We start from the raw sequence: 20,308 nt of genomic DNA on the forward strand, positions 1-20,308 counted from the left end.
TCGTGGGCCTCTGGGAATACGCCCAGGCACGATCCACTCGCGCACTGAGCCGAGAGAGCAGGCCGGGACCCATCACAGCAGGAGGTGAACACGGAGAAGGGAGGGAGAGAAAGAGAGACTTGGTCAGGACGTGCAAAAGAGAGAGTGGGGTAACGGAGGGTGTGCTCAAACCCCAAACAACCCTGACCCATCAAGTGTCCCTGCAGAATGTGAGCTGGACGCATCAAACCAGAGGGCGATCAAAGTGCCCTTTTGCTCCTGAGAGGACTGTAAGACGAGCAGGACCTTGGTGTGCAGGAGAAGTGTGCTACATGCCAATGCTCTGTGCTTGTTTGGGTGAGGGAGTGTTATTTACAATTCGATGTCACCCTCTGGTCCTGAGCTAAGCCTTGTACTGTGATCCTGCTCCTATCAACGTGACCAAACGTACTTGGATTCCCAGCATGGGAGTCAGCCACAATGGTTTCCTTACAAGAAGGAAGCAGTGAATCGGTAAACCCTTGCAGGAGTGCCTCCAGTTTATGCACCAGTAAACAGTGAACATTGTGACCTTTTTAAAATGTCACTCTGATTGATTTTTCCAGGCTCTCCCCAGTCCCCACCCTGTATTGTTACCTCAGCAGTCTTTAAACACTAGTTTGTGCTTTTTGAAAATCCTGCATTTCCCGACTCCGTCGCTATTCTTGTCCCCTCCACCAAGATAATCCTCCCCTCAGCCTCAAGAACCCCTCCTGATGTGAGGGACTGAGCTTGTATACACTTGAGTTTAGAAGACTGAGAGGGGATCTGATTGAGACGTATAAGATTATTAAAGGAGTGGACTTTCTGGAGGCAGGAAGCATGTTTCTGCTGATGGGTGAGTCAAGAACCAGAGGACACAGTTTGAAAATAAGGGGTAAGCCATTTAGAACAGAGTTGAGGGGAAACTTCTTCACCCAGAGAGTAGTGGATATATGGAATGCTCTGCCCCAGAAGGCAGTGGAGGCCAAGTCTCTGGATACTTTTAAGAAAGAGATGGATAGAGCTCTTAAAGATAGTGGAACCAAGGGCTATGGGGAGAAGGCAGGAACAGGATACTGATTGTGGATGATCAACCATGATCATAATGAATGGTGGTGCTGGCTCGAAGGGCCGAATGGCCTCCTCCTGCACCTATTGTCTATTGACAGAGTTTCTGTTCATGCCGTTCCCTCCACCACTCCAAGGTATCCTGAAGCTGCACAGCCAATCAGCTGCAGTCACCGTCATACAAAAAGTGGCAGCGAATTTGCGCATAGCAAGCTCCCACGTAGTGCTATCAGCCCAGGCCGTCTGTAACAGAGGCAGGGGTCTGGCTAGTCACTTTGACCTGTCTGGCGTAGCTTGACGTGAGTGAGATGCTGTCTGAGCCTGTCAGCTGAAGTCTCACCAAACCTGCTGTTCTATTCACAAAAACTTTGTAAATATTACTGTCATTGGTATAACCTCTCTGTGTAATTCATCCCAGTCTTCTTATTGACCCCTCGCCAACATTGCTGTGGTTGGTCTCGCCCCACCTCGCATTGTTCTGCTCCAGTAAAGTAATCCTCGCCTCAGTTTCACTTTCTGCTTCAGAACTGAAAGCACAATGTGACTTGATATCTGTGGGACGATTAACTCCTTCAGGAACCGCTGCTGAAGTTACCACACCCCGTGGTTCTGTTGGATTTCGTGGCTAGAGCTATCCCAGATCCCCCTATCCCCAAAGGCACCTCTTGTTCCAAAGTCCTGACGACTCCTTATCTTGCAAACGTTTGAAATAGGCTGTCCTGAAAATGTCTCCAAAAGCATTGGCTGCCTTGGACCATCAAGCCCCCCCAGAAAGCCTGGGCTGTGCTGTAGCAATGCCATCCTTGATCAGGGACAGAGGTGTAAAATGAAGACCCTGTCTTAGAGTGTCTGGAGCACACAACCCACTGTTCCCATGACAGTAAACTGGACTTGGCTTTGTGAGAGTCTGATGGGGGCAGGCTCCATCAATGAGTTATTTGCAGGGTAACAGTGGTGTGGGACTAGATGAACTAGACACATGCACAGTGGGCCAAATGGCCTCCTCAAGGCCTATCTGTCTTCTGTGCTTCTGTTAAGAATTCTGCATTAAACTGATGCAGCTCAGTCCCCTCCCAGTAAGGGGTATCATTGTAATGTAACGATTGTACTTCATTTGGGTGGCACAGTGGCTCAGTGGTTAGCACTGCTCCCTCACAGCGCCAGGGAGTTGGCTTCAATTCCAGCCTTGGGTGGCTGTGTGGAGTTTGCATGCTCTCCCCTCCCCCTCCCCCTCCCCCTCCCCCACCGTGTCTGCGTGGGTTTCCTCCAGGTGCGCCGGTTTCCTCCCACAGTCCAAAGATGTGCAGGTTCGGGTGGATTGGCCATGGGAAATTGTCCCATAGTGTCCAGGGATGTGCAGGTTAGGGTGGATTGGTCATGGGAAATTGTCCCATAGTGTCCAGGGATGTGCAGGTTAGGGTGGATTGGCCATGGGAAATTGTCCCATAGTGTCCAGGGATGTGCAGGTTAGGGTGGATTGGCCATGGGAAATTGTCCCATAGTGTCCAGGGATGTGCAGGTTAGGGTGGATTGGCCATGGGAAATTGTCCCATAGTGTCCAGGGATGTGCAGGTTAGGGTGGATTGGCCATGGGAAATTGTCCCATAGTGTCCAGGGATGTGCAGGTTAGGGTGGATTGACCATGGGAGATTGTCCCATAGTGTCCAGGGATGTGCAGGTTAGGGTGGATTGGCCATGGGAAATTGTCCCATAGTGCCCAGGGATGTGCAGGTTAGGGTGGATTGGCCATGGGAAAATGTCCCATAGTGCCCAGGGATGTGCAGGTTAGGGTGGATTGACCATGGGAAATTGTCCCATAGTGTCCAGGGATGTGCAGGTTAGGGTGGATTGGCCGTGGGAAATTGTCCCATAGTGCCCAGGGATGTGCAGGTTAGGGTGGATTGGCCGTGGGAAATTGTCCCATAGTGTCCAGGGATGTGCAGGTTAGGGTGGATTGGCCATGGGAAATTGTCCCATAGTGCCCAGGGATGTGCAGGTTAGGGTGGATTGGCCGTGGGAAAATGTCCCATAGTGTCCAGGGATGTGCAGGTTAAGGTGGATTGGCCAAGGGAAAATGTCCCATAGTGTCCAGGGATGTGCAGGTTAGGGTGGATTGGCCGTGGGAAAATGTCCCATAGTGCCCAGGGATGTGCAGGTTAAGGTGGATTGGCCAAGGGAAAATGTCCCATAGTGCCCAGGGATGTGCAGGTTAAGGTGGATTGGCCAAGGGAAATTGTCCCATAGTGTCCAGGGATGTGCAGGTTAAGGTGGATTGGCCAAGGGAAATTGTCCCATAGTGTCCAGGGATGTGCAGGTTAGGGTGGATTGTCCATGGGAAATTGTCCCATAGTGTCCAGGGATGTGCAGGTTAGGGTGGATTGGCCAAGGGAAATTGTCCCATAGTGTCCAGGGATGTGCAGGTTAAGGTGGATTGGCCAAGGGAAATTGTCCCATAGTGTCCAGGGATGTGCAGGTTAGGGTGGATTGTCCATGGGAAAATGTCCCGTAGTGCCCAGGGATGTGCAGGTTAAGGTGGATTGGCCGTGGGAAATTGTCCCATAGTGTCCAGGGATGTGCAGGTTAGGGTGGATTTGCCGTGGGAAATTGTCCCATAGTGCCCAGGGATGTACAGGTTAGGGTGGATTGGCCGTGGGAAATTGTCCCATAGTGCCCAGGGATGTACAGGTTAGGGTGGATTGGCCATGGGAAATTGTCCCATAGTGCCCAGGGATGTGCAGGTTAGGGTGGATTGGCCATGGGAAATTGTCCCATAGTGTGAGGTGCATTAGTCAGGGGGAAATGGGTTACTCTTCGGAGGGTTGGTATGGACTTGTTGGGCCAAAGGGCCTGTTTCCACACTGTAGGGAATCTTGTATTAAAAAAATATTCTCTCTTCTGTACCTGGGTACCTAAGATGGTGCTGCAAGTGGCGATGTGTAAACTTTCCACTGTAACCATTTGAGTACGTGTGACAATAAAGTTAATTCCTTCATTCACTCCTGCGGTAGCACCGTGTGTTTGATGGTTGCTCGTGGTGAGTTCTGGTGTTTGAGCGTGTGGTGTTTCCTCTCTCTTTCAGGCATTCCTCGTCTACGCAGCAGGTGTTTATTCCAACATGGGCAACTACAAGTCGTTCGGAGACACCAAGTTTGTGCCTAACCTACCTCAGGTACCATGTTAAAGACGTTGTTAAAACCCCCTCCCCTCCCCCTGTTGAATGTGAGGTGCAGCCGTGCTCCAGTGTCCTAGTGGAAGGGGCAACCTGACATCACTCCGGGTGTGCCTACAGTGATACGGAAGAGAGCAGCCTGCTCCCTACCTGCCCCTTGTACAGGGTGGCACGCTGGGTCATTTCAGAGGGCAGGTAATAGTTGCTGTGGGTGTGGAGTCAGACCGGGTAAGGACGGCACAGCCCAGGTTAATAATTCAATGGGGTTACCATTGCTTTCCCATCCCCAGGGGTAACTGAGGAAAAGGTGACAAATGCTGGCCGTCCCACAGGGCTCAAACAGGAGCGAGCCTGTATGGGAGTTGTCCTGTGCAGTGCAGGGGGGGGAGCTGCACTGTCTGAAGTGCTGCTTCTTCAGCTGCGTCTTGGGGCCAAGCCCCAGTCCAGTTGGATTTTCCCCAAAGGCTGTCTCCCTTCTAATCCAAGTGGAAAATAAAACGTAGACAGGAAAATGGTGCCAGCGAGGGGGACTAATACCTGGAATGAGTGTGTTGTCTTCAGAGGAAAGGCTGGGCTTGTATCCTCTGGAGTTGAGGAGTGTAAGAGGGGACTTGATCGAGACGTGTTGGAGGTTTTGACGAGGATCCTGAATTCGTAGTCCCTGTTTCAGATCCGAGTCGGCGATTTAAGATGGCGATGAGGAGATGCCATTTCTCTCTGAGTCCATGATCCTTGAGCTTTCTCTTTCAGAAGGTGGTGGAAGCAGCACCTTTTGGAATATTCCTCCGGCCGATTTGGATAAAAGCTCAATAAACAAACTTGAAAGGTGATAGCGGGGGATGAGGATGTGATCTCGCTAAATATCGGAGCAGGCGAGAGACACTGAGGTCTACTCCCTCTCATTCATCCGCGCTGTCATTCTGCAGAGTGATGGAGGAATTGAGGGGGATTAAGCTGGCTCCCAATCCTTGGGGGATGGTAGAATCCCTACAGTTTGGAGGCAGGCCATTCGGTTCATCGGGTTCACACTGACCCTTCAAAGAGCATCACACCCAAGCCCTATCCCTATACTCCTGTGTTTCCCATGGCTAACCCACCTAACCTGCACATCCCTGGGCACTATGGGACACTTCCCCATGGCCAATCCACCCGAACCTGTGCATCTTTGGACTGTGGGAGGAAACCGGAGCACCCGGAGGAAATCCACACAGACACGGGGAGAACGTGCAAACTCCACCCAGACAGTCACCTGAGGGTGGGATTGAACCAGGTCCCTGGTGCTGGGAGGTAGCAGTGCTAACCACTGAGCCACTGTGCCTTAGCAGCGAGCGTTAATCCGTCTTGTTGGAATTCTGGAATGTCTAAGGGCCTTGGGAGTTCTTAATGTGTCCAGAGCACCCAAAATCTTGGAAGGTTCTGTGTGTCTGGGGGAGAGGGTCAGAGTCTCGAGCTGAATGAGCTGATAAGATGAGGAATGTCACTCGCTTGGTTGGTGAATCTTGGTAATTCCCTACTCCAGGCGGCTCTGGATGCTCATTCCATGGGCAGATTCACGGCAGTGGGGAGAGCAAGAGGTTTTGGGGAAGGAGGGGTTTCTGCAGGAAAGTGGAACCTAAAAGCGAGGAGTATAAGGCCACTCGGCCCCTTGAGCTTGGCTATTCCAACAGGGTCTGGACTGGTGTTCCACCTCAATGTGGTTTTCCTACACTGTCCTGTATATGGAACATGATCCTATTGAATGGTCTCAAGGGGCCGAATGGCCCACTCCTCCCCACTTCCTTAAACTGCTGATTAGGCTGTGTCGAGTGTAAGTCCGGCCTTGTGTGAGCAGTTAGCATTTGCACACTGTATTTCCTCCTCACCCCCCATCTACCCTCCTGAGAAAGAAGCCCCTATCCACAATTGTTCTTTTGTGTAACGCAGGAGAAGCTGAAAGCGCTGGTGTGGCACAGCGCGGCCTACAAACAGAATCCAGGAGAGATAGAGTGCCTGTGGAGGGTGTGCGGTCAGCTCATGTTCTCTCTCGATGACAGACAGAAGCAGCTGGGTCTTGGAGAGAAGGTAAGGAAACTTCCAGTCAGGGTGTACAAACCCTCCGCTGGCTTTCCCATTGAGACGAGGCATGGCTCTCCGCAGGAGAATAGTAAAAAACAACGACATCCTGGTTAAAAGGCACGTTGGATTTGCCACAGGCCGTCGGATCAATCCACTCCGTGCTCCTCCCACCCTCCCTTTTGTCTCCCCCTATCATTGAGGCATGGAGATGTGCAGCGTGGAAACAAGCCCTTTGGTCCAACTTGTCCATTGCAACCAAATATCCCAACCTAATCTAGTCCCACCTGCCAGCACCCGGCCCATATCCCCCCAAACCCTTCCTATTCATATACCCATCCGAATGCCTTTTAAATGCTGTCATTGTACCAGCCTCCACCACATCCTCTGGCAGCTCCTTCCATACACGTACCACCCTCTGGGTGAAAAAACTTACACCTTGGGTTCCTTTTAAATCTTTCCCCTCTCACCCTAAACTTCTGCTTCCCTGGTTTGGACTCCCCCATCCTGGAGAAAATACACTCTATCCGTGCCTCTCATGATTTTATAAATCTGTCAGGTCATCCCTCAGCTCCTTAGCTCCAGGGAAAACAGTCCAACCTCTTTGGCCTCTCCCCTATAGCTCAGCTCTCCAACCCTGGCATCATCCTTCTGTCCTTCTCTTCCGCGATGGTTAATCTAGTTTTCCCACTTAAATCTCTTTGTTCAAAGGGGATTGTGTGTACTGACGTTGTTGAGAGCTGGGTTTTCTGAGGGCCTCCCCCTCATCTCCTCACTAGTCACTAGTCACAACAGAGATGTAAATACTCCGCCTGGTTATCACTTTGACCAGGTAGGCATTTTGTCTGCATTAGGTATAGATTTGAGCTGCTAGAGGATGTGGTGGAGGCTGGTACAATTGCAACATTGAAGAGGCATCTGGATGGGTATATGAATAGGAAGGGTTTGGAGGGATATGGGCCGGGTGCTGGCAGGTGGGACTAGATTGGGTTGGGATATCTGGGTCAGCATGGACGGGTGGGACCGAAGGGTCTGTTTCCATGATGTACATCTCTATGCCTGTGACAGGAAAATTTATTCGGTAAAGGTGTAAAGTTGGTTAAATTTGTTTGAAATGTGAAAGTATAAGTGTCTCCCCTCCTATGTAACCCAGGGTAAACGTGTGCACCCTCACAAGGTAATGAAAGAGAGAGCTTTTCTCTGCAATAATTCGCTTTGGGTTATGGAAATACAAACACATTTTGACTGACAATTGTTAGTTGTTGGGGCTATGCGAGGACAGGGTCTGAAATGTTCCAGACTAGTTGCAGTCAGCGCCCTGCTGCACACAGTGGGGTGTCTCGCTAAAGACCGGTCGCTGTCACTCGGACAGAGCTCGTTCAGGAAATGTTGAGAAAACCTCTCCCAGAGGCTTTCCCAAACAGCTGGGCGAGGGGTTTAGGACCGTCGAAAGGAGTCTTACCAGAAGCATGGAGGAGGAGCTGTCTACCTGCTCTCTCTCTCTGTGAGCTATACCTCAACCGAACAAACAAAGCCATAGACCCAGGCATGTGGCTTCCATTAACTCCATCTGAGCTCCTCACTTTGGCCATGTCACTTCCAACATGTGACCTGAAAGGTTATCCTTAACTTATGCTTTTTTTCAAAACATAAAGGTCCAAGTATCTCCTCAGTCCTTTCAAATGCTCACAATCCTTTCAACTCAAAATTCAATTGGAAAAAAAAGGTCACGGTTCTCTCTCTCGCCCATTCTTTCTCAACTGTTGTCTGTTTTTGTTAGTTCATGAAGCAGTGCTCCATTAAAGCCCACCTCCTTGACTTCGGTCTAAGATCTTGTCCTCTCTGGCTCAGTGCTGTGACATAATCAGCTTTTAACCATCTGTCCATCATCTTGGGTGTTTTAGAACATTTCAAAGCACAATTTAAATGCATTTACTGTTATCCTATAACAGGATGTGGGTGTGTCATTTATGGCTCAGAGTCAACCACATTGCTGTGGGTCTCGAGTTACCGATGGGCTGGGCCGGGTAGGGATGGCAGCTTTCTTCCCTGAAGGCAGTCAGTGGGCCCAGCTGAGACCAGATGTTATTAGTGGGCAGATCCTTCTCTGTTGGGTGCAGCGGGTGATTGGTAACTTGACGTTAAACTCCCCAACAATCCTCCTTCCCCCAGGGCATCACCACCTATTTCTCCGGTAACTGCGCGCTGAAGGATGCTGAGCTAGCACAGAAGTTTCTGGACTCGAAGGTGGGTGAACGTTTCTGCTTGGGACCTGTCGCAGAGTTTTATTGGTGGGAGTCTTCGTGGAGGTTGTGTCCCGGGGCTGGGTCAAGGCTTTGTGCAGGAGATTTTCTGCACTCTGGGGTTGGTTCAACTCGTACATATTTTGTGAACAAATGTAATAAATCCTGGGAGTTGCTTGTGCAGCATATATTGTCTGTCCCTAATTGCTCCGTTAGCCGCCACCTTGAAGTGTTGTAGTCAACGTGGCTTAGAGACGACGAGTTCAAGGATTTTAATGGGGCTTCTAATCCCAGTATTACGTTTTGAATCTTTATCTTCCTGAAGAAGGTGTCCTAAAACTAAATGTCACGTTCTCCACCTTGAAGATTAGAAAGCGGGACAGGAATACGCCACTGAGCCGTAACACCTGTCCCTGAGATTGTGGCCACTGAGGTTTCTGGGTAGTGTCCGTTCATCGTTCAGTCAGAAGCATGTTTTCCTGTGACCGAGTGAAAGGTGGACTAACTACAGGATCCGCAAAGAAGCGAATGTGTGCAAATTAGGTTTTGTTGTTTGTCTGTGTCAAACCAGCCTGCTCCCTTGCTGCTGGCTGAGGCTCTCCATCTATAACTGAACTCGTCCAGGGAGTGCGCCTCCTTGCTGTTGGAAGTGGAAAATGAGCACAGCTTTCAAATATCTTTTGGAAGCTGTCTTGTGCTTGATTGTTATGGGACGTGTGTCTTTATCAATGTCACTAAAGTACCATGAACAACCGATATTAAATGGTTGTATTTATCTTGAATATTGTCCAAATCCTTGCTCTTTGACAAGGTCAGTACTGGGCAATACAGAAAATCTGCAGTTGATACTTTTATGTTGGGGCTGTACAGGACGTTGGTTAGGCCACTTTTGGAATACTGTGTTCAGTTCTGATCTCCCTCCTGTTGGAAGGATGTTGTGAAACTTGAAAGGGTTCAGAAAAGATTTACAAGGATGTTGCCAGGGTTGGAGGATCTGAGCTACAGGGAGAGGCTGAATAGGCTGGGGCTATTTTCCCTGGAGGGTCGGAGGCTGAGGGGTGACCTTATAGAGGTTTACAAAATCATGAGGGGCGTGGAGAGGGTAAATAGACAAAGTCTTTTCCCTGGGGTCGGGGAGTCCAGAACTAGAGAGGCATAGGTTTAGGGTGAGAGGGGAAAGATATAAAAGAGACCTAAGGGGCAATGTTTTCCCACAGAGGGTGGTACGTGTATGGAATGAGCTGCCAGAGGAAGTGGTAGAGGCTGGTACAATTACAACATGTAAGAGGCATCTGGATGGGTATATGAATAGGAAGGGTTTGGAGGGATAATGACCAAGTGTTGGTAAATGGGACGAGATGAGGTTAGGATATCAGGTCAGCATGCACGGGTTGGACTGAAGGGTCTGTTACCATTCCATGCTCTATGACTATCGCTCTGGGATAATTAACCCCTCCAGGCACAGCCAGTGGAGTCAACTTGTGTGGTTCTGTTGGGTTTTACTCAAATTGTCCTTGTTTAACCACCATTTGAGAGGTCACCTGCTTTCGATACAAGTTCAAAGGCCTTTGCGTCTCGATCTTCACAATCAGGACTTGGTACTGGCTGGTTAGTACAAATAACCCCAAAGAGCCTATAATAAAATGGCTTGGCTGGAGCGACAGTGACACCGTCTTGGATCTCAGACCCTTGATATGTAATTGGCACAGAATCCTAGAATGCCCCACGTAGCAGGAGGAGGCCACTCAGCCCTCCATATCCCTGCCAGGAAGGGGTCAGGATCTGGAAGATGCTGTATCTGAGCATGTACAAGAAGCAGGTTCAGTTGAGGCTTTCAGAAGGGCATTGGATCGTTTGAAGAGGCAAATTAACAAGGCTACATGGGTTAGTGGGACCAGTAGGATAGCGCACACTCTCTGTACCCACCCTCCAACTGCTGGGGTGGGGAGTATTGTGAAAGCAGGAACAATTTCTCAGGAAATGCAAAGCATTCATGAAATAATTTCTCTTCCATTTTCACCCCCTCAGGATATCAGTGCTTACAATACTCGGCTGTTCAAAACAGAGGGGGCTGATGGCAAGTTGCATTACGAGGTCAGACTTGCCTCGGTGATAAAGGAAGGTAAGGGCTTCAAAGATGTGGAAACTTTCTTCAGTCTCTCCAATGTTAGTGTACACCATTGATAGACCTGTCCCCACCAGTACTGTACCCCAGTGTTATACACTGACAGACCTGTCCCCACCAGTACTGTGCCCCAGTGTTATACAGTGATAGACCTGTCCCCACCAGTACTGTACCCCAGTGTTATACAGTGACAGACCTGTCCCCACCAGTACTGTACCCCAGTGTTATACAGTGACAGACCTGTCCCCACCAGTACTGTACCCCAGTGTTATACAGTGACAGACCTGTCCCCACCAGTACTGTACCCCAGTGTTACACACTGACAGACCTGTCCCCACCAGTACTGTGCCCCAGTGTTATACACTGACAGACCTGTCCGCACCAGGACTGTACCCCAGTGTTATACAGTGACAGACCTGTCCCAACCAGTACTGTACCCCAGTGTTATACACTGACAGACCTGTCCCCACCAGTACTGTACCACACTGTTATACACTGACAGACCTGTCCCCACCAGTACTGTACCCCAGTGTTATACAGTGACAGACCTGTCCCCACCAGTACTGTACCCCAGTGTTATACTGTGACAGACCTGTCCCCACCAGTACTGTACCCCAGTGTTATACAGGGACAGACCTGTCCCCATCAGTACTGTACCCCAGTGTTATACAGTGACAGACCTGTCCCCACCAGTACTGTACCCCAGTGTTATACACTGACAGACCTGTCCCCACCAGTACTGTACCCCAGTGTTATACACTGACAGACCTGTCCCCACCAGTACTGTACCCCAGTGTTATACACTGACAGACCTGTCCCCACCAGTACTGTACCCCAGTGTTATACAGTGACAGACCTGTCCCCACCAGTACTGTACCCCAGTGTTATACAGTGACAGACCTGTCCCCACCAGGACTGTACCCCAGTGTTACACAGTGACAGACCTGTCCCCACCAGTACTGTGCCCCAGTGTTATACAGTGACAGACCTGTCCCCACCAGTACTGTACCCCAGTGTTATACAGTGACAGACCTGTCCCCACCAGTACTGTACCCCGGTGTTATACAGGGACAGACCTGTCCCCACCAGTACTGTACCCTAGTGTTATACAGTGACAGACCTGTCCCCACCAGTACTGTACCCCAGTGTTATACAGGGACAGACCTGTCCCCACCAGTACTGTACCCCAGTGTTATACAGGGACAGACCTGTCCCCACCAGTACTGTACCCCAGTGTTATACAGTGACAGACCTGTCCCCACCAGTACTGTACCCCAGTGTTATACACTGACAGACCTGTCCCCACCAGTACTGTACCCCAGTGTTATACAGGGACAGACCTGTCCCCACCAGTACTGTACCCCAGTGTTATACACTGACAGACCTGTCCCCACCAGTACTGTACCCCAGTGTTATACAGTGACAGACCTGTCCCCACCAGTACTGTACCCCAGTGTTATACAGTGACAGACCTGTCCCCACCAGGACTGTACCCCAGTGTTACACAGTGACAGACCTGTCCCCACCAGTACTGTACCCCAGTGTTATACAGTGACAGACCTGTCCCCACCAGTACTGTGCCCCAGTGTTATACAGTGACAGACCTGTCCCCACCAGTACTGTACCCCAGTGTTATACAGTGACAGACCTGTCCCCACCAGTACTGTACCCCGGTGTTATACAGGGACAGACCTGTCCCCACCAGTACTGTACCCTAGTGTTATACAGTGACAGACCTGTCCCCACCAGTACTGTACCCCAGTGTTATACAGGGACAGACCTGTCCCCACCAGTACTGTACCCCAGTGTTATACAGGGACAGACCTGTCCCCACCAGTACTGTACCCCGGTGTTATACAGTGACAGACCTATCCCCACCAGTACTGTACCCCAGTGTTATACAGTGACAGACCTGTCCCCACCAGTACTGTACCCCAGTGTTATACAGTGACAGACCTGTCCCCACCAGTACTGTACCCCAGTGTTATACAGGGACAGACCTGTCCCCATCAGTACTGTACCCCGGTGTTATACAGTGACAGACCTGTCCCCACCAGTACTGTACCCCAGTGTTATACACTGACAGACCTGTCCCCACCAGTACTGTACCCCAGTGTTCTACAGTGACAGACCTAGCCCCACCAGTACTGTAGCCCAGTGTTATACAGTGACAGACCTGTCCCCACCAGTACTGTACCCCAGTGTTATACCGTGACAGACCTGTCCCCACCAGTACTGTACCCCAGTGTTATACACTGACAGACCTGTCCCCACCAGTACTGTACCCCGGTGTTATACAGGGACAGACCTGTCCCCACCAGTACTGTACCCCGGTGTTATACAGTGACAGACCTGTCCCCACCAGTACTGTACCCCGGTGTTATACAGTGACAGACCTGTCCCCACCAGTACTGTACCCCAGTGTTATACAGTGACAGACCTGTCCCCACCAGTACTGTACCCCAGTGTTATACAGTGACAGACCTGTCCCCACCAGGACTGTACCCCAGTGTTATACACTCACAGACGTGTCCCCACCAGTACTGTGCCTCAGTGTTATACACTGACAGACCTGTCCCCACCAGTACTGTGCCCCAGTGTTATACACTGACAGACCTGTCCCCACCAGTACTGTGCCCCGGTGTTATACACTGACAGACCTGTCCCCACCAGTACTGTACCCCAGTGTTATACAGTGACAGACCTGTCCCCACCAGTACTGTACCCCAGTGTTATATACTGACAGACCTGTCCCCACCAGTACTGTGCCCCAGTGTTATACAGTGACAGACCTGTCCCCACCAGTACTGTGCCCCAGTGTTATACAGTGACAGACCTGTCCCCACCAGTACTGTGCCCCAGTGTTATACACTGACAGACCTGTCCCCACCAGTACTGTGCCCCAGTGTTATACAGTGACAGACCTGTCCCCACCAGTACTGTGCCCCAGTGTTATACAGTGACAGACCTGTCCCCACCAGTACTGTACCCCAGTGTTATACAGTGACAGACCTGTCCCCACCAGTACTGTACCCCAGTGTTATACAGTTACAGACCTGTCCCCACCAGTACTGTACCCCAGTGTTATACACTGACAGACCTGTCCCCACCAGTACTGTACCCCAGTGTTATACAGTGACAGACCTGTCCCCACCAGTACTGTACCCCAGTGTTATACAGTGACAGACCTGTCCCCACCAGTACTGTACCCCAGTGTTATACAGTGACAGACCTGTCCCCACCAGTACTGTACCCCAGTGTTATACAGTGACAGACCTGTCCCCACCAGTACTGTACCCCAGTGTTATACAGTGACAGACCTGTCCCCACCAGTACTGTACCCCAGTGTTATACAGTGACAGACCTGTCCCCACCAGTACTGTACCCCAGTGTTATACAGGGACAGACCTGTCCCCACCAGTACTGCACCCCAGTGTTATACAGTGACAGACCTGTCCCCACCAGTACTGCGCCCCAGTGTTATACAGTGACAGACCTGTACCCACCAGTACTGCGCCCCAGTGTTATACAGTGACAGACCTGTCCCCACCAGTACTGTACCCCAGTGTTATACAGTGACAGACCTGTCCCCACCAGTACTGCGCCCCAGTGTTATACAGTGACAGACCTGTCCCCACCAGTACTGTACCCCAGTGTTATACAGTGACAGACCTGTCCCCACCAGTACTGTACCCCAGTGTTATACAGTGACAGACCTGTCCCCACCAGTACTGTACCCCAGTGTTATACAGTGACAGACCTGTCCCCACCAGTACTGTACCCCAGTGTTATACAGTGACAGACCTGTCCCCACCAGTACTGTACCCCAGTGTTACACAGTGACAGACCTGTCCCCACCAGTACTGTACCCCAGTGTTACACAGTGACAGACCTGTCCCCACCAATACTGTACCCCAGTGTTATACAGCGACAGACCTGTCCCCACCAATACTGTACCCCAGTGTTATACAGCGACAGACCTGTCTCCACCAGTACTGTACCCCAGTGTTATATACTGACAGACCTGTCCCCACCAGGACTGTACCCCAGTGTGAAATACTGATAGACCTGTCCCCACCAAACTGTACCACAGTGTTATACAGTGACAGACCTGTCCCCACCAGTACTGTACCCCAGTGTTATACACTGACAGACCTGTCCCCACCAGTACTGTACCCCAGTGTTATACAGGGACAGACCTGTCCCCACCAGTACTGTACCCCAGTGTTATACACTGACAGACCTGTCCCCACCAGTACTGTACCCCAGTGTTATACAGTGACAGACCTGTCCCCACCAGTACTGTACCCCAGTGTTATACACTGACAGACCTGTCCCCACCAGTACTGTACCCCAGTGTTACACAGTGACAGACCTGTCCCCACCAGTACTGTACCCCAGTGTTATACACTGACAGACCTGTCCCCTCCAGTACTGTACCCCAGTGTTATACAGTGACACACCTGTCCCCACCAGTACTGTACCCCAGTGTTATACACTGACAGACCTGTCCCCACCAGTACTGTACCCCAGTGTTATACAGTGACAGACCTGTCCCCACCAGTACTGTACCCCAGTGTTACACAGTGACAGACCTGTCCCCACCAGTACTGTACCCCAGTGTTATACAGTGATAGACCTGTCCCCACCAGTACTGTACCCCAGTGTTATACAGTGACAGACCTGTCCCCACCAGTACTGTACCCCAGTGTTATACAGTGACAGACCTGTCCCCACCAGTACTGTACCCCAGTGTTATACAGTGACAGACCTGTCCCCACCAGTACTGTACCCCAGTGTTATACAGTGACAGACCTGTCCCCACCAGTACTGTACCCCAGTGTTATACACTGACAGACCTGTCCCCACCAGTACTGTACCCCAGTGTTATACACTGACAGACCTGTCCCCACCAGTACTGTACCCTAGTGTTATACAGTGACAGACTCGTCCCCACCAGTACTGTACCCCAGTGTTATACAGTGACAGACCCGTCCCCACCAGTACTGTACCCCAGTGTTACACAGTGACAGACCCGTCCCCACCAGTACTGTACCCCAGTGTTACACAGTGACAGACCTGTCTCCACCAGTACTGTACCCCAGTGTTATATGCTGACAGACCTGTCCCCACCAGGACTGTACCCCAGTGTTATATACTGATAGACCTGTCCCCACCAAACTGTACCACAGTGTTATACAGTGACAGACCTGTCCCCACCAGTACTGTACCCCAGTGTTATACACTGACAGACCTGTCCCCACCAGTACTGTACCCCAGTGTTATATACTGACAGACCTGTCCGCACCAGGACTGTACCCCAGTGTTATATACTGACAGACCTGTCCCCACCAGTACTGTACCCCAGTGTTATATACTGACAGACCTGTCCCCACCAAACTGTACCCTAGTGTTATACAGTGACAGACCTGTCCCCACCAGTACTGTACCCCAGTGTTATATACTGACAGACCTGTCCCCACCAGGACTGTACCCCAGTGTTATATACTGACAGACCTGTCCCCACCAGTACTGTACCCCAGTGTTATACAGTGACAGACCTGTCCCCACCAGTACTGTGCCCCAGTGTTATACAGGGACAGACCTGTCCCCACCAGTACTGTACCCCAGTGTTATACAGTGACAGACCTGTCCCCACCAGTACTGTACCCCAGTGTTATACAGGGACAGACCTGTCCCCACCAGTACTGTACCACAGTGTTATACAGTGACAGACCTGTCCCCACCAGTACTGTACCCCAGTGTTATACACTGACAGACCTGTCCCCACCAGGACTGTACCCCAGTGTTATACAGTGACAGACCTGTCCCCACCAGTACTGTACCCCAGTGTTATACACTGACAGACCTGTCCCCACCAGGACTGTACCCCAGTGTTATACAGTGACAGACCTGTCCCCACCAGTACTGTACCCCAGTGTTATTCACTGACAGACCTGTCCCCACCAGTTCTGTACCCCAGTGTTATACAGGGACAGACCTGTCCCCACCAGTACTGTACCCCAGTGTTATACAGTGACAGACCTGTCCCCACCAGTACTGTACCCTAGTGTTATACAGTGACAGACCCGTCGCCACCAGTACTGTACCCCAGTGTTATACAGTGACAGACCCGTCCCCACCAGTACTGTACCCCAGTGTTACACAGTGACAGACCTGTCCCCACCAGTACTGTACTCCAGTGTTATACAGCGACAGACCTGTCTCCACCAGTACTGTACCCCAGTGTTATATGCTGACAGACCTGTCCCCACCAGTACTGTACCCCCGTGTTATATACTGACAGACCTGTCCGCACCAGGACTGTACCCCAGTGTTATATACTGATAGACCTGTCCCCACCAGTACTGTACCCCAGTGTTATATACTGACAGACCTGTCCCCACCAGGACTGTACCCCAGTGTTATATACTGACAGACCTGTCCCCACCAGTACTGTACCCCAGTGTTATACACTGACAGACCTGTCCCCACCAGTACTGTACCCCAGTGTTATACAGTGACAGACCTGTCCCCACCAGTACTGTGCCCCAGTGTTATACAGTGACAGACCTGTCCCCACCAGTACTGTACCCCAGTGTTATACAGTGACAGACCTGTCCCCACCAGTACTGTACCCCAGTGTTATGCAGGGACAGACCTGTCCCCACCAGTACTGTACCCCAGTGTTATACAGGGACAGACCTGTCCCCACCAGTACTGTACCACAGTGTTATACAGGGACAGACCTGTCCCCACCAGTACTGTGCCCCAGTGTTATACAGTGACAGACCTGTCCCCACCAGTACTGTACCCCAGTGTTATACAGTGACAGACCTGTCCCCACCAGTACTGTACCTCAGTGTTATACAGTGACAGACCTGTCCCCACCAGTACTGTACCCCAGTGTTATACAGTGACAGACCTGTCCCCACCAGTACTGTACCCCAGTGTTATACAGTGACAGACCTGTCCCCACCAGTACTGTACCCCAGTGTTATACACTGACAGACCTGTCCCCACCAGTACTGTACCCCAGTGTTATACAGGGACAGACCTGTCCCCACCAGTACTGTACCCCAGTGTTATACACTGACAGACCTGTCCCCACCAGGACTGTACCCCAGTGTTATACACTGACAGACCTGTCCCCACCAGGACTGTACCCCAGTGTTATACAGTGACAGACCTGTCCCCACCAGTACTGTACCCCAGTGTTATACAGGGACAGACCTGTCCCCACCAGTACTGTACCCCAGTGTTATACAGTGACAGACCTGTCCCCACCAGTACTGTACCCCAGTGTTATACAGTGACAGACCTGTCCCCACCAGTACTGTACCCCAGTGTTATACAGTGACAGACCTGTCCCCACCAGTACTGTACCCCAGTGTTATACAGTGACAGACCTGTCCCCACCAGTACTGTACCCCAGTGTTATACAGTGACAGACCTGTCCCCACCAGTACTGTACCCCAGTGTTATACAGTGACAGACCTGTCCCCACCAGTACTGTACCCCAGTGTTATACAGTGACAGACCCGTCCCCACCAGTACTGTACCCCAGTGTTACACAGTGACAGATCTGTCCCCACCAGTACTCTACCCCAGTGTTATACAGCGACAGACCTGTCTCCACCAGTACTGTACCCCAGTGTTATATACTGACAGACCTGTCCCCACCAGGACTGTACCCCAGTGTTATATACTGATAGACCTGTCCCCACCAAACTGTACCCCAGTGTTATACAGTGACAGACCTGTCCCCACCAGTACTGTACCCCAGTGTTATACACTGACAGACCTGTCCGCACCAGGACTGTACCCCAGTGTTATATACTGATAGACCTGTCCCCACCAGTACTGTACCCCAGTGTTATATACTGATAGACCTGTCCCCACCAAACTGTACCCTTGTGTTATACAGTGACAGACCTGTCCCCACCAGTACTGTACCCCAGTGTAAAATACTGACAGACCTGTCCCCACCAGGACTGTACCCCAGTGTTATATACTGACCGACCTGTCCCCACCAGTACTGTACCCCAGTGTTATACAGTGACAGACCTGTCCCCACCAGTACTGTACCCCAGTGTTATACAGTGACAGACCTCACCAGTACTGTGCCCCAGTGTTATACAGTGACAGACCTGTCCCCACCAGTACTGTACCCCAGTGTTATACAGTGACAGACCTGTCCCCACCAGTACTGTACCCCAGTGTTATACAGGGACAGACCTGTCCCCACCAGTACTGTACCACAGTGTTACACAGTGACAGACCTGTCCCCACCAGTACTGTGCCCCAGTGTTATATAGTGACAGACCTGTCCCCACCAGAACTGTACCCCAGTGTTATACACTGACAGACCTGTCCCCACCAGTACTGTACCCCAGTGTTATACACTGAAAGACCTGTCCCCACCAGTACTGTACCCCAGTGTTATACAGGGACAGACCTGTCCCCACCAGTACTGTACCACAGTGTTATACAGTGACAGACCTGTCCCCACCAGTACTGTGCCCCAGTGTTATATAGTGACAGACCTGTCCCCACCAGTACTGTACCCCAGTGTTATACAGTGACAGACCTGTCCCCACCAGTACTGTACCCCAGTGTTATACAGTGACAGACCTGTCCCCACCAGTACTGTACCCCAGTGTTATACAGTGACAGACCTGTCCCCACCAGTACTGTACCCCAGTGTTATACAGGGACAGACCTGTCCCGACCAGAACTGTACCCCAGTGTTATACACTGACAGACCTGTCCCCACCAGTACTGTACCCCAGTGTTATACACTGAAAGACCTGTCCCCACCAGTACTGTACCCCAGTGTTATACAGTGACAGACCTGTCCCCCACCAGTACTGTACCCCAGTGTTATACACTGACAGACCTGTCCCCACCAGTACTGTACCCCACTGTTATATACTGACAGACCTGTCCCCACCAGGACTGTACCCCAGTGTTATATACTGATAGACCTGTCCCCACCAGTACTCTACCCCAGTGTTATATACTGATAGACCTGTCCCCACCAAACTGTACCCCAGTGTTATACAGTGACAGACCTGTCCCCACCAGTACTGTACCCCAGTGTTATACACTGACAGACCTGTCCCCACCAGTACTGTACCCCAGTGTTATGCAGGGACAGACCTGTCCCCACCAGTACTGTACCCCAGTGTTATACAGTGACAGACCTGTCCCCCACCAGTACTGTACCCCAGTGTTATACAGGGACAGACCTGTCCCCACCAGTACTGTACCCCAGTGTTATACACTGACAGACCTGTCCCCACCAGTACTGTACCCCAGTGTTATATACTGACAGACCTGTCCCCACCAGGACTGTACCCCAGTGTTATATACTGATAGACCTGTCCCCACCAGTACTGTACCCCAGTGTTATATACTGATAGACCTGTCCCCACCAAACTGTACCCCAGTGTTATACAGTGACAGACCTGTCCCCACCAGTACTGTACCCCAGTGTTATACACTGACAGACCTGTCCCCACCAGTACTGTACCCCAGTGTTATACACTGACAGACCTGTCCCCACCAGTACTGTACCCCAGTGTTACACAGTGACAGACCTGTCCCCACCAGTACTGTACCCCAGTGTTATACACTGACAGACCTGTC

General features: G+C 51.2%; 1 protein-coding gene across 1 annotated transcript in view; it reads left to right on the forward strand.

Moving 5' to 3' along the window:
* Nucleotides 1–4,101: 4,101 nt before the first annotated feature.
* The window catches only part of dpp3 (dipeptidyl-peptidase 3), a 100,856-nt gene continuing 84,649 nt past the window's right edge, over nt 4,102–20,308 (forward strand). The window contains exons 1-4 of the mRNA XM_072551137.1: nt 4,102–4,237; nt 6,161–6,298; nt 8,462–8,536; nt 10,561–10,654. Of these exons, the coding sequence (XP_072407238.1) occupies nt 4,184–4,237; nt 6,161–6,298; nt 8,462–8,536; nt 10,561–10,654 (361 nt within the window). The 5' untranslated portion in view covers nt 4,102–4,183. The remainder of the gene's footprint in view (nt 4,238–6,160; nt 6,299–8,461; nt 8,537–10,560; nt 10,655–20,308) is intronic.

This window comes from Chiloscyllium punctatum, chromosome 31 (genome assembly GCF_047496795.1).
Source record: "Chiloscyllium punctatum isolate Juve2018m chromosome 31, sChiPun1.3, whole genome shotgun sequence".
In the NCBI taxonomy this organism is placed as follows: Eukaryota; Metazoa; Chordata; class Chondrichthyes; order Orectolobiformes; family Hemiscylliidae; genus Chiloscyllium; species Chiloscyllium punctatum.